The sequence below is a fragment of the Peromyscus leucopus genome, chromosome 9 (genome assembly GCF_004664715.2).
Source record: "Peromyscus leucopus breed LL Stock chromosome 9, UCI_PerLeu_2.1, whole genome shotgun sequence".
NCBI lineage: Eukaryota > Metazoa > Chordata > Mammalia > Rodentia > Cricetidae > Peromyscus > Peromyscus leucopus.
The window spans coordinates 85,027,601-85,040,691 of NC_051070.1; the positions used below are offsets into that span (position 1 = coordinate 85,027,601).

At 46.6% G+C, this 13,091-nt stretch overlaps 1 protein-coding gene across 1 annotated transcript; it reads right to left on the reverse strand.

Moving 5' to 3' along the window:
- Nucleotides 1–2,253: 2,253 nt before the first annotated feature.
- On the reverse strand, nucleotides 2,254–12,530 carry LOC114709629 (disks large homolog 5-like). The gene is given in 6 exon segments (XM_037208288.1): nucleotides 2,254–2,363; nucleotides 4,752–5,049; nucleotides 5,617–5,667; nucleotides 5,669–5,755; nucleotides 6,630–6,645; nucleotides 6,901–12,530. Coding segments are annotated over 6 exon segments (873 nt in total). The 5' UTR covers nucleotides 7,212–12,530.
- Nucleotides 12,531–13,091: the final 561 nt, after the last annotated feature.

Genomic DNA, 13,091 nt, shown 5'->3' on the forward strand with positions numbered 1-13,091 from the left:
CTGTAGGGCTGGATTTATGGATAGTTATTGTTTAAATCTGGTTTTGTCACGGAATGTCTTGTTTTTTCCATCTATGGTGATTGAAAGTTTTTCTGGTTATAGTAGTCTGGACTGGCATCCATGGTGTCTTAGTGTCTGCAAAATGTCTGTCCAGGACCTTATGGCTTTCAGAGTCTCCATTGAGAAGTTGGGTGTAATTCTGATGGGTCTGCCTTTATATGTTATTTGGCCTTTTGCTTTTGCAACTATTAATATTCTTTCCTTATTTTGTATGTTTAGTGTTTTGGTTATTATGTTGTGAGGGGACTTTTTTTTTCAGTCCAGTCTATTTGGTGTTCTTTAGGTTGGGAAATTTTTCTTCTATGGTTTTGTTGAATATGTTTTCTGTGCCTTTGAGCTGGAATTCTTCTCCATCTTCTATCCCTATTATTCTTAGGTTTGGTGTTTTCATTGTGTCTCAGATTTCCTGGATGTTTTTGTTAAGAATTTGTTGGATTTGAGCCTGGCAGTGGTGGTGCATGCATTTAATCCTAACACGTGGGATGCAGAGACAGGTGGATCTCTGTGAGTTCAAGACCAGCCTAGTTGACAGAGCAAGTTCCAGGAAAGGCTCCAAAGCTACAGGGAAACTCTGTCTTGGAAAACAAACAAAGAATGTTTGATTTGACATTATCTTTGACTGATGAATCTATTTCCTCTATCGTATCTTTAATGCCTGGGAGTCTCTCGTCCATCTATTTTATTCTGTTGGTTATGCTTGAATCTGTAGTTCCTATTCATTTACCCAGATTTTCCATTTCTAGAATTCCCTCAGTTTGTGTTTTCTTTATTGTCTCTATTTTAATTTTCAAGTCTTGAACTGTTTCCATCATCTGTTTGATAGTTTCCTTTTGGCTTTCTTAGTTTTCTTTTAAGGGATTTATTGATTTCTTTCAATTTTTTTGTTTGTCTTTTCCTCCATTTCTTTAAGGGAATTTTTTGTTTTCTCTTTAAGGACCTCTATCATCTTCATAAAGTTATTGCTAAGGTCATTTTCTTCTGCTCCATCTGCATTGGGACGTTCAGGTCTTGCTGTTGTAGAACCACTAGGTTCTTCTGGTGCCATATTGCCCTTTATGTTGTTGAATGTGTTCTTACACTGCCGTTTACCCATCTGGGTTTGGGGTAATTGTAGGTACAGCTGTTGATTCTTCCTCCAATCGGTGTGTGTGGTGCTTGTGCCTCCAGGAGCCTCTGATGCTGCTGGGGAGGGTGGTGGAGCAGCCCGGCTGCAGGAGTCTTGCTTGTTGACTGGCTTTTGAGACTCTTCCTTCAATCGGTACAGGTGGAGACTGTGCATTCATGGGGCCTCTGATGCCACTGGGGATGGTGGTGGAGCAGCCTCTACATGTTTCATTCTTGATCTTGGTGAGAACATGACATATAAAGCTCCAAAGAGGCATGGCCATACTTGTTTTCAAAAGGCTATTACAATCAGTGACCGTCTTGCTAACTTATGTCCAAGAACAAGCACAGGTTCTACATCTGAGCTGCTATCCACACCCAAGACACCAATCCCCTGTGTTTCCCAGCTGGCTGGGAACTCACTATGTAGCCCATGAAGCCTGGAGCTTGCAGAGAGTTGGGCTTAATTATGAAGAATTAGAAATTGCTTTTTTATTCATAAAAAATACATTTTCCTCAAAAAGCACTCTAAAAGGCAGTCAGTATAAACAGGGAATGGCCTTAGCAAATTATGAAAAACAAGAAGAGCAAATAACATCAAAATAACAAAACCAAAGCCAAAACAATGAAAAGCAAAAACTTAAACCAAAACCCAAATAAAATTAAGATAAGCAGCATGCTCTCACTGCAGATTGAACAGCACAGATCTACAACCTGTGGCTGGCCTTGGAGACATGCTAGGAAGACAGTCACCAATTATAACAGCATTTTCAAGAGGAGTATAGCCATTCCTCTTTGGGGCTTTATATGCCATGTTCTCCCCAAGGGTAAGGGATTTTCCTCCTTCTGAGTTCACAGCTACAAAGGGGTGTCATTTTCTGAGGAGGCCTAGATCCAAGGGTGGTGAATGCCATGCTCTCTAGTTGTCTGTGGCTTCCTTTGGCTTCCTCAGTTCTCACAAAAGGTGTTGTCAAGAAGGAAAGAGAGTGGAGACCCAGAAGTAGCCATGGTGGGGTCACTGGCTAGGCACAGTCAAGGCCTATTCCACAATGGAAACCAAATCTGAAGAAGAAACTTCATCCCCAGATTTCAGCGGTTGCTGGGAATGGGGCTCAGCAGGTGGCTCTTGCTGTAGAGCCCCCCTCTGCAAGGGGCTCTCACCCTGGGCTGTGGCCTGTTCCAGCTGGAGTTTTCTGGACCTGGGAGAGAAAAGCAGTTAAGACACAGGTCCAGAGGGGCCCTGCCATGTCAACTGTCTAGCCACTACCCCCCACCACCTCAGCTGTGCTGGACAGTCAACATTGATCCTTTGACTGATGTCATTGTTTGAACCCCCAAGGAACAAGGCTCACAGAGTGGCAGGGCCTAGAACTTTTCTTATCCCTAAACACATCATAACTTAAACTGAGCACTGTGTGATGTCCTCTCTACTAAAAAAATAGGATATTCTACTATAGTTCAGGTACATCATTTTGTAAATAGAAAGAGGATATTAATACCATAGCCAACAGTATATGATCAATACACATGGTACTGATGATGAGTTACTGATCAACCACATCATTTTATTGATAGCCATAATACAGCCTAGCCATCTGGGCACCTGAAAAAGGTCATGAGGCTAGCTCAGTCCTCATGCCCAGGAGACACCTTGAACATGAGCAACATGCAAGATAGAGTCAGTCAGTAATCCTAGAGCAGCATTTCCTGAGATGTGTGCCTGAGAACACTGGCCCTGCATGGACTCTGGGACCAAACAGAAACTTGTGATTTCCTTAGGAATATGATGGGAATCTGCATCCTGACTTTCTTTGGGAGTATGTTACAGAACATTCCCGAGAAGGTTCTGATCTTCCCTGGAGCAGAGGCATCTGCCTGGGTTCATTCTGGAAAGTCATTAACCTATTCTATCCAGAGAACACTTTACACAGTAAATGGGCAAAAGATGCAGAGAGCAATGTTCAAAGGTGGGAATCTCTTCTCTACAGGGGATGTTCCTAAATAAAAATGTAATTTTAGCCAGGTGTGTTACTGTACACATTTAAATCCAATGACTTGGGATGCTGAAGCAGGCAGATCTCTGTCAATTCAAGAAAATCCTGCTCAGAACACAGAGTTCAGAAGAGAGGAAGGGAAACTCAATTCTATAGACATACTGAGTATCAAATGTGTTGTTTTCTGGACAAAAGTTATTGTTGACGGGACCAGCACATTTATGTGAGGTCTTCTTTCCCTGGTTGCAACTGGGAACCATACATGTGAACAGAGACCCATAAAAGACAGAGTTCTCAAGTACAGAGGCTCTACCTCCTCTCCCAAGCTTAGGATCCTAATTCATCTGGGAGAATTCAAAGTGATGCTGCAATTTTTCTGCCAAGTCCTTTTCCTGGGTGACCATCCCCTTCTGCTTCAGTAGGAACTTTCCTCCAAACTTTGGAGCTCCAGTTCATTAGAAGATTGGGTTCTTAGTGGAGGGTTACACACTGTCATACAAATGCAAGCACATATGCAGAATCCCAGTAGCTTGCTGGTCAGCCAGGCCCTCAAAACAGTAAGCATCCAGGGACGTAAGAAACCCTGATTAAAGGTAGAGAGTGACAAAAAACTCAGTGGTGTCCTCTAGGCAATGCACACATGCATGATGCACCACAAGACCTACATGCATAACTACACACACACACACACACACACACACACACACACACAGCAAGAGAGGGAAAGTAAAAGGAAGAGAGAGGAGAAATGGAGCTAGCAGAAAGAAACATTATGGCAGGTGAGCAGTTGAGTTTAGACTAACCATACCAGCCTTTTAGAAGAATCTCACAACTTAGTCATCACTCCTTGGGGGACTAAGACTGCTGTGGGAAACATGATTGGCTTGCCTAGACTATGTTCAGTTGCTCAGAGAAAATTTGCCCCCAAATATCCCACTCTCCACCACTAGCTTGTCAAAAGCCCCCAGGTGATCATCCAATGAACCCCAGATATATTCTGTTGGAGTGGAGAACTGTCTAGCACCACTCACAGAAAACAGGGCTCACAAGCCACTACTCAGGCTTCTGTAACTGTGACCAAGAGCTGGGCAAAGTGAAGAGAACACATCTGGATGCAAGAAGAAAGGAGAAGGCCACATGCCACCCTAATCCATGAAATGAGAAGCACTCATTTGGCATGTGCACAGAGATCTCCTCCTTGCAAACTGCTTCCAACAAGTGATCTCACATGAGCTTTGCCAAGCAGATGAGCCCCAGGACCCAGAACTCATTTACTCAAAGCTCTGAGCATAGCATCCTACCTATCATAATAACATGTAAGTGTGATATGTTATTGACCCATTTCCCTCATTGGACCGCAGTTTCAAGCAGAGTAGTGGGCATGGCTTGCCAAAAATTTAGTTTCTCAGAATAGACTAACTTCCCAGAAGTACTTGTGCATGGACACTGAAGTGAACACCTCAGATGGCATGAGGTGGGTGGCTGGATGGGAGCATGGATGAGTAAGATGATGGGTGAAAGCACAGGTGGGGGGATGGGCAGACAGAGAATCAAATGGGCAAATGGTGCCAGACCTTAGCCTGACCCACCTACCTGCCCCTACCTGTTGTTGCTGGGTTTGGAGGTCACTGGTCTCTTTCTCTTGGTCCTTACAGATCACTTTCAAGTCCTTCAAATGGTGCTTCAACAGGACCCAATCCTCCATTAGTTTCTTGTTCTCCTGCCTCAGCATGTCTACTTTCTTCTTCAGCTGAGTCTGTTCCATCAGGAGCTGGCTGTGCAGACCACTAGAGACACACGCTGCATAATAAGGCCCTGCCAGCCTTCTCCTGCCACCCCAGCCTCCAGGAACCAGCACTCCCAAAACCACAGGTTTCCAGGAAGACAAAGCCTAGAGTCCCATACAGTGTGACAGCTACACTCAGAAAGCCAAAATGAGGACAGCTGATACCAGAAAAAAAAAAAAATCTAACTACTATGGAAAACCCCAACACCAAAAGGGATCCATTACCCTTCAATAGAAAGAGGAGTCCCCTAACTGTCATTAACTGTTCGTGGAATGGGGAAAACTCAGCAAGTGGTGGGTAGATACCCTCTGAGGGAGGACAGGAGACCCAAGGGGAGTTTATTCTATCTACAGGTTCCACAGCAACTAGATCTGTAAAGCCTGGGTATGAGCTACAGATGCCCAGGACTGCCTGACAATCCCCTCACGGTGGAAATTGCTTGTCTAGATGCTCCTGAGGCTCCAGGACAATGGTGGCAGGGGCTAACAGTCTCTTTTACACTTAGCAAAACTGAGTCCAAGAGACACAAGTCCAAGAGCTGCTTGCTAAGGCTGCTTACTAAGAAGAAGAATGGCTAGAATCAGAGTTGGGGAAACTCTAGTTCAGAGAAAAAGAAAGGCAGAGATGGCCATTCCACAACTAATGGAGTCCATGTCAAGACGGGAACTTACCGACAGAAGACTCTCCTTGGTCAGATCACTGAACTTCTCTGAGGACTCAAGTGTTCTCATTCTGTAAGCTCTTTAATTCTGACATGATCTCTTTATGCTCCAACTTCAGTTTCTTACAGAATTTGGCTTGTGGTAGAGACTAGAGACAGGAGGAAGGAAGCCTGAGAACACAGGCCTCAAGGCTCACAGGAACTCAAGTTGTATCCTGGTCTATCACTGCACAGTAGATATCACATTCTGGCTCACATGTACTGGGACTTCCTGGTGCTTTTAAATTCGTTATCCTGGCCCCAGGTCAGCAGAGGCTGGGGGTTCAGATGGAGGCTGCCCTGGCTGCATGAGCTTACTTAGTAGGCCTAGAGGGTTAGTCTAGCTTTCTATGTTACCGGGAGTCTATGCCACAGGACTTGGCACAGCAGATATTGCAGTGACATTTCTCCTGTTTCACAAGAGTGATTCTAGGTCCTCAGTGACTATTACTGAACAGTTAGACAGAGCACGTAATTCTGGGGTTGAGACCCAACATCAGGACAGCTATAAATACTCCCCAAGGGATTCCTAGGTGCCACCAAGCTGAGCACATTGGGCAAGAGCAGAGCGGCTTAAAGTGGGGTTCCCAGACCTCAGCACTGGCATCACCTGGAAACTGAGACAGGCAAATCCTCAGGCTCCACCACAGTTCCCTGGCTCCCAAGAGTCTGGAGGGACACACAAACCTGCAAGTACACACACACACACACACACACACACACACACACACACACACACGAGAGAGAGAGAGAGAGAGAGAGAGAGAGAGACACAAAGAGACAGAGAGACAGATAGCACACACAATCAGATGCTCAAGAAATGCATGGGGCACAATTGTCTAAGAGTATAAGGCACACAACTAGAGAGGAACAGTGATGAGCCCCAGTCACACATGGACATGGACCAAGTGGGACTAGGCCGCTGTAGCTGTTACCAGGAGCTTCCAGCACACAGTCACCTGCCAGGCAATTTCAAAGACTCACCACAGACTCACAGCAGCTAGTATCTCACACAAGCCAACATCTGTCAGGTTCTTTCAAAATGCATCCTGGGAACTCACACATTAGTGCCTCAATCTCTGAGTGGTGTAACTCAGACCACAGGCTCTGGTTTTCATTTGGAGAATGCAGAATAGTTAGAGTCCCCATCTCACTCCCTCCAAAGCATCAGGTCTGCCTCTCCTCTGAGAAGAATTTAAGACACGAGTTTGGGAACAGAATCACTCTGGAAGTGCAGCCTCCTAGAACCTAAGACCTTGAAAGGAAGAAGGTGAGGGGGACATTGAGGACATGCCCTGGAGTCTGAAACAATGGATACCTATTGTCCATGGTTCCTTCAGTGACAAAGATCAGGCGATCCCGTAGCTCATTTCTTTGGCTGGTCATTAGCTTCAGCTCCATGGTCAGCCTCTCCAATTTCGTCCTCACCTCTTTCTTGGTGAGGAGGGTTGGGTGGGATGAGGGCTCCATAGCAGCCTCTGTGGGAAGATGAACACAAGTGAACTTGCATAGTGACAAGGCATAGAGAATGGACAGACCACCCTGAGGCCCAAACAGACAGATCATGTCTGGAACTCAGTGACACCACAAACATTTTGGGGCAGACTGAGATGCCCACACTGTGGATCTCAGGTCTCTCATCATTCTGTAGAGATGTGGCTGTGTAAGGAGTTAGGGGTTTCCTCTGCCTCCCTACACATACTTCAGGGGAACAAAGACCACCTCCTCAGGCATATTCAGAGCAGCACAGGATGTAACATAGTCCAGAGCTCTAAAGTAGGCCTGTGGTTTCAGAAGCCAGTAGAAAAATGGCACAGTGCACAAGCACTCAGATGTTGTGAAGAGCCCAGATCTCCTGCCTGATCACTCCAGGACCACAGCTATGGATTGAAGTCATGCAGGCACACAACATGCTCTAAAGACTCAACAAGTTACTCCATTGACAGCCCAGAACATGGACTGGCATGAAGGAGCCAATCTCTGCCCTCATCCCACACCTCTACAGTTGTTTGACTACTCTAGAGAACTGCCTGCCACCCTTAACTGCTGATCAGAACCCTAAAGGGGCCGCTGTTAGGGAGAAGTGGTCAGAGGAGTCTGCTGGACAGCCTGACGACATGATGTCTTGGCCAGAAGCACTTGTCTCTCCATGTGACTAGTGTCGACAGCCACTGCACCTAAAGGAAACTACTGGGCGTGAAATACACTGATGCCTGGCCTCAGCTGGGGACACATTAGTCCCTCTCTGCCTCCTGCTTGTCTCCTTCTGTCCCCTCATTACACCCCCAAGACCCAGGAAAGGTAAAAGCTAGGTGCTCCTAGAACGACAGCCTTGGCCTTGCCAGCTCCTGGCTTAGGAGATGAACAAACTAATGTTCTGGAATCCTTGATTTTAAGGAATTATGATAAGCAGGGATGCCCATTTGCTTCTCAGAGGCTCCAGCTCTTCTGCCCCATTACTGGAAGGCCCAGCTCAAGCCCACCTCCTCCAGGAAGCCCCCCATCTCCTGCCCAGCACTCACTGTGCCTTTGCCAGAACCACTTATTTGTTCTTGTTTTCCTCTGAGCCTGGACAGCAGCTTCCTTCTGCCTCTCTCTGGTCTCTGGATGTTCTCCATTCTCTCTCCCAAGTAGACTCCTCAGTCTTGACAACATGTCTATGGTGTACCCTACAGACACTGAAGGAATGCCCTAAGTGATGTTGGTGTCTCTACAACACTGGTGACATCACAGGGGATGCCAAGAGCTCTCCAGGATACAATAGAATGTCCAGAGAAGGGACTGCTGATGTCATGGGGAACAGCCTTTGCCACCCTGCTAATTGGTTCTCCCTGAACTGACCAGAAGGCCAGATTCCCTTTCCAGGATCCTCCATTGGGACATAGGGGAAGCCATTCAGCACCTCTTCCTTCCAAAGCATGAGTTGGAAGGCCCATATTACTTTCCGTGCTGAGAACTGAGCTATAATTTCCAAACACTGTCCAGGAATGTGTCGTTCCTTCCTCAAAATCCCTCTATCAATATGAGCAATTATATATTAGTGAGAAGCCACGTTAGGATGAATGTAGACAAGGAAAGATCACCTTCCTCAAGTACAAGTGATTGAAAACATTCAGGAAGAACTTGTTGGGCTGGTTACAGTGTGGGGTTTGGGTTAAGGGTACAGTCATGGAAGCCACGTGCTTAGCTTTAGGGAATTGCCCCAGGAGTCCTTAACAGAGAATGCAGCCATCAGGGAGTTGATAAAAGTGTGATGATCCATTGGCAGAGGAAACAGAAGTAGTGGATCAAGACAAAAGGTCTCAGGATGAGTGTGGTGCTCTCCACTCTGCACCAAAGACACCAAAGCAGGATTAGTTACAGGCCTCTGAGTTACAGTGAGATTCTGCCTCTTGGGGGAACAGAAAGGATAGTGGAAAATAAGGAGAACACCTGAGACTCACCTCGGTTGGGAGAGTGACTGCCTAGCATGTAGCAAGTCCTGGGTCGATGCCTAATGCTTTTCCCACCGGCCTAGTTGGCCCCACCTGTAATCTTAGCACTTGTGAAGTGGAATTTGGATGATCTAAGCTAAAGGTGAACCTGAAAAGCCAGTGTGAAGACAGCTTGGGAGCCATGAGACCCTGTCCTAACACACAAAACAGAAACATACCCTACCTCCAAGGTCTCACCTGCCAATCCTTTGTATTGAAAAGAACTTACCATTCTCCCTACCTGTCTTTCCTCTTAGGGAGGTGGAGGGGAAGGTGACGTGATGTTTTATATCTGAGGACCCTATTCATGCCTTTCCTTAGGACCACATACAGAATAGATGAAATTGTGTATGACCATGTGAACTACTGAGTAATATCCACTGCTGCCAGCATAGAACTGTGCCTATGACAATCTCTGTCTTTCCCTGAAGGATACTGCCCCAGCAGGTAAGTATCAGGGTCTGAGACCAGACTGCACTGATCCTTCAAGGGACTAGACAGAAGCCATCAGAGACACCCCACTTCCTTCACCAGAAATTAAATTAAGCTGATTCATTCCAAACCTGGTTGTCTATTGAACTGCAGATGATACCCCCACTCTCTTCAGAGTTCAGTTCAGGGTAGAGTTCAGACACATTCCTGACCAGTACCTTTGTATACTGCCCAATGGCCAGATTTGTTATAGGACTGGGTGTAGAGCAATGTGTTGCTGTCAGTAAGAGGTCCTGCCCAGGACCTCTGTCCATAAGAGACTTTAGAGGAATCACCCCTCTTCTTCCTTAGGACTGCTAATAATGTACAGTCTTCACTTGGGAGCCACAGGCTACAGAGCCCTTCAAAAGTGACTCACATTATGAGGAAATTCAAAATTTCTATTGCCTTTGCTTTTAAGGTAGTTAAATTCAAAGAGACAGTTCCTAGTCAGGGACTAGCCATCCCACACTGAACCTCACATCCTAAGTACTTTTCCAGGAATGCTTTGAAGGTAGTTTTCTTGGTTTACACCTTCCAACTTCAATGTAAAATAGACATGGTATATCTTTCATACAGAACAAATAAGTGAAGTATTTACAATGAGTACATTAGTGGCAAATCCAGCCTAACTGAATGGGAAGCAGGACTGTGTCCTGGCCCCTGTGTGTCTAGACCTGGCTCACAGGCAGGAGTGTGCACACCTCAGGTCCTCTGCAAGGACAAAGTGAGGTAGAATGGGCACTGATTAGGCTGAACAGCCGTCTCAAACCCCCCACAAGTTAGGTTACAAGCAGACTCCCAGTTAACCTTCCAAGGAGTTCCTGCTGAGGCCATGGTCTCTGATTGTGTGCACCATAAAAGGTCATGAAGGTGTCTGTCGAAAGGATCCAAAATCCTTCCATTCAGCACCCTACAGGACAAGGAGCCAATGTCAGGAATGGTGACCTGTCATCAACTAGAGGGATGTGGAATTCATTTGTGTTGAAGATCAGGGGCCTCCTGGGTGGTTTTGGGTCCCTGTTGGCCTTGTGTAACAGCTTGAAGAGCCCAGTTCCAATGTTCATTGGGATTCCCATGATGATGCATTCGAACATACCTGGAACCAACCAGAACCAAGGTCAGAGAGCTGGACTCACAGAGTAGAGAAAACATGACTGAATCAGGATTGCAGACTTGGGATCCGAGGTCCAGCTCTACCACATACCACCTGGCTGAACTTGGCTCATCATTTTCCTTCCCATGTATATACCCTAGGGGGATGGCCAAGGAGCAACTGTCTCTGGAATGACAGTGCCTGCCTCAGGCCAACAGATCACCAGAAGCCAATTCAGCTCAGCCAGTTCTCTGCAACAGGAGTAAAGATCAGAAGATAGACAGCCTTTGAGAGGCTGCTTAGGCAGCAGGATCCCTGCACATGATCAGGAGATGGTGACTTTGCCACCTAACTTCTTTAGCTTAGTGCCCAGAAGAAAAGATGCCAATGGGGCTGGAAGTGCAGGGCCAGGGGCAGCAGTGTCCTTATCAGACACTGGAAGGCAGGCTGCCACCGACTTCCAGAAGAATAGCCATTTCCTCTGCTCCTGGCTTCACTTCACCTCTCTCTTGATTTTTGGAGACAGGGTTTCTCTATGCAGTACTGGCTGCCCTGGAACAACTCCTGTAGACCAGGCTAGGCTCCCCTGAAACTCAGAAATCTGTCCACCTGACTCCAATGTGTGGGGATTAAATGCATGGATATACACCACCTGATTCAGTTCAAATTTTAAAAGCTCCAAGAGTCTTTGCTAGGATTCTGATTTTATAGGAAGGAAGTTGAAGGTAGATGCATTCTATGTTGATGTCAAAGACAACTCCAGAACAGAGAGGCAAAGTGCCAAACTAACCCCAACACAGTGAGATCTAACACTGGGCTAGAGTGCTCCCCACATAGAGACAGGAGACATTTCCAGATAGGGTGGTGGACAGAGGCTGTACTCAGGCTGCAAAGGTGTCAGTGATGGGTGCTAGGTTTCAGTCCTGGTGTCTGACAGTTGCACTCTGGCTTGTGCATGGGCTTCTCCCATTCTAACCCTCCTCACTTTTCTTTCACTTCATCTTGATGTTTTGAAGACAGGGTCTCATGGTGTAGCCTTAATTGGCCTGGAACTTGCTATGTAGAACAAGCTGGCCTTCAACTCAACAGAGAACTGCTTGCTTCAGACTCTTGAGTGCTGGGATGAAAGGCATCAACCATCAGGCCTGGATTTCTCATTACCTTCTGTCTCTTCATTAACCTCTGTCTCTCCATTTTCTGTGCTTCTTGGCTCTTAAAATGTTGTTCAGTGTCTCACTAGGAGGCAGGACCACAGAATGCCCTATTGCTACACCTCGAGGCTCTTCCACTGTCTACCTTCTGTCAATCCTGGACAACATGTAGGCTGTTAGTCAATGTGGCCAAGTACAGCTTCAAGGACTGAAAGGTCTACACTGGCTCAGGGTCCATATTTCCTTTATTGCAACTCAAAAACTGTCTGCACTGAAAGTAGCTCTCATAAAGGGGAGAGGGAAGGTAGGGTGCCTTAGTTGGGCTCTGGAGACAATTGATCTGTTTCTGTAAACAATAGGCCCAGAGTCTTTCTGCCAAGTAAGCAGCATCAAAGAGATGGTCAGCTGTCGTTTCAAAGGAGGCCAGCATCAACACCCTCTCCTCCATCTTGGCCAGGCATGTTGGGCCTCATAAGGCCCAGGTGTGAGGCCCAGTGTAACTTCCTGAGCCTAGCTTGAGTTTGGCAACCTGTCTTTGGACATTACTTCCACATATGAGTGACTCAGCTGAACCCAATCTAGAATTGCCTCTGCCTAATAACTGCTGAGATGGCATCATCTCATTGGCCTGCTACCCTCACTCCATCCCTCATCACTTCAACCTATATAAGTTCATTCCTGATGCAATAAAATGAATTCCTCCTTTGACAAGACTCCTGGCTCTGTGTGCTTCTCTCCAGTGGACAGGGGAGGTCTGGGCCGTCGACGCTCACCATCCCGCTCAGCCCTGGGGGGAGACCGAATGGACTGGTCCTGCCTCCACCCTACCTGTCAGTCAGACTGACAGACTGGTGCCCTGTGTGAGGAACGATTTCTTCAATAGAAGAACGCTGATGGGCCAGTCGGTCTGTGGGTGAGTGTACCTCCATAAGATATGGGTCAGTCTTCTTCTAAGATAAATCCTTCCTTGGAGTTCCTATGAGTATTACTAAAGAGCAAGGGTCTCAACCTCTCTGATAGTCAGGCACTCCAGACATGGACTTACCTCATTAAGATCGCCCCATGGTTGCCTGATGGCAGTCTTTTCAACTGGGACACCTGGGATAGAATAGAAACCCTGATTCACAGGGCCCAGGTTGACAGAGGAGAGATTGAATGATAATCGGTGCCGGTGGAGGTGCTGGTTGTGGTGTGAAAAGGTCACGGTCATGAGAGAACCCAGTGTTAGTTTTTAGAGCTTTATTAGGAGGGAAAG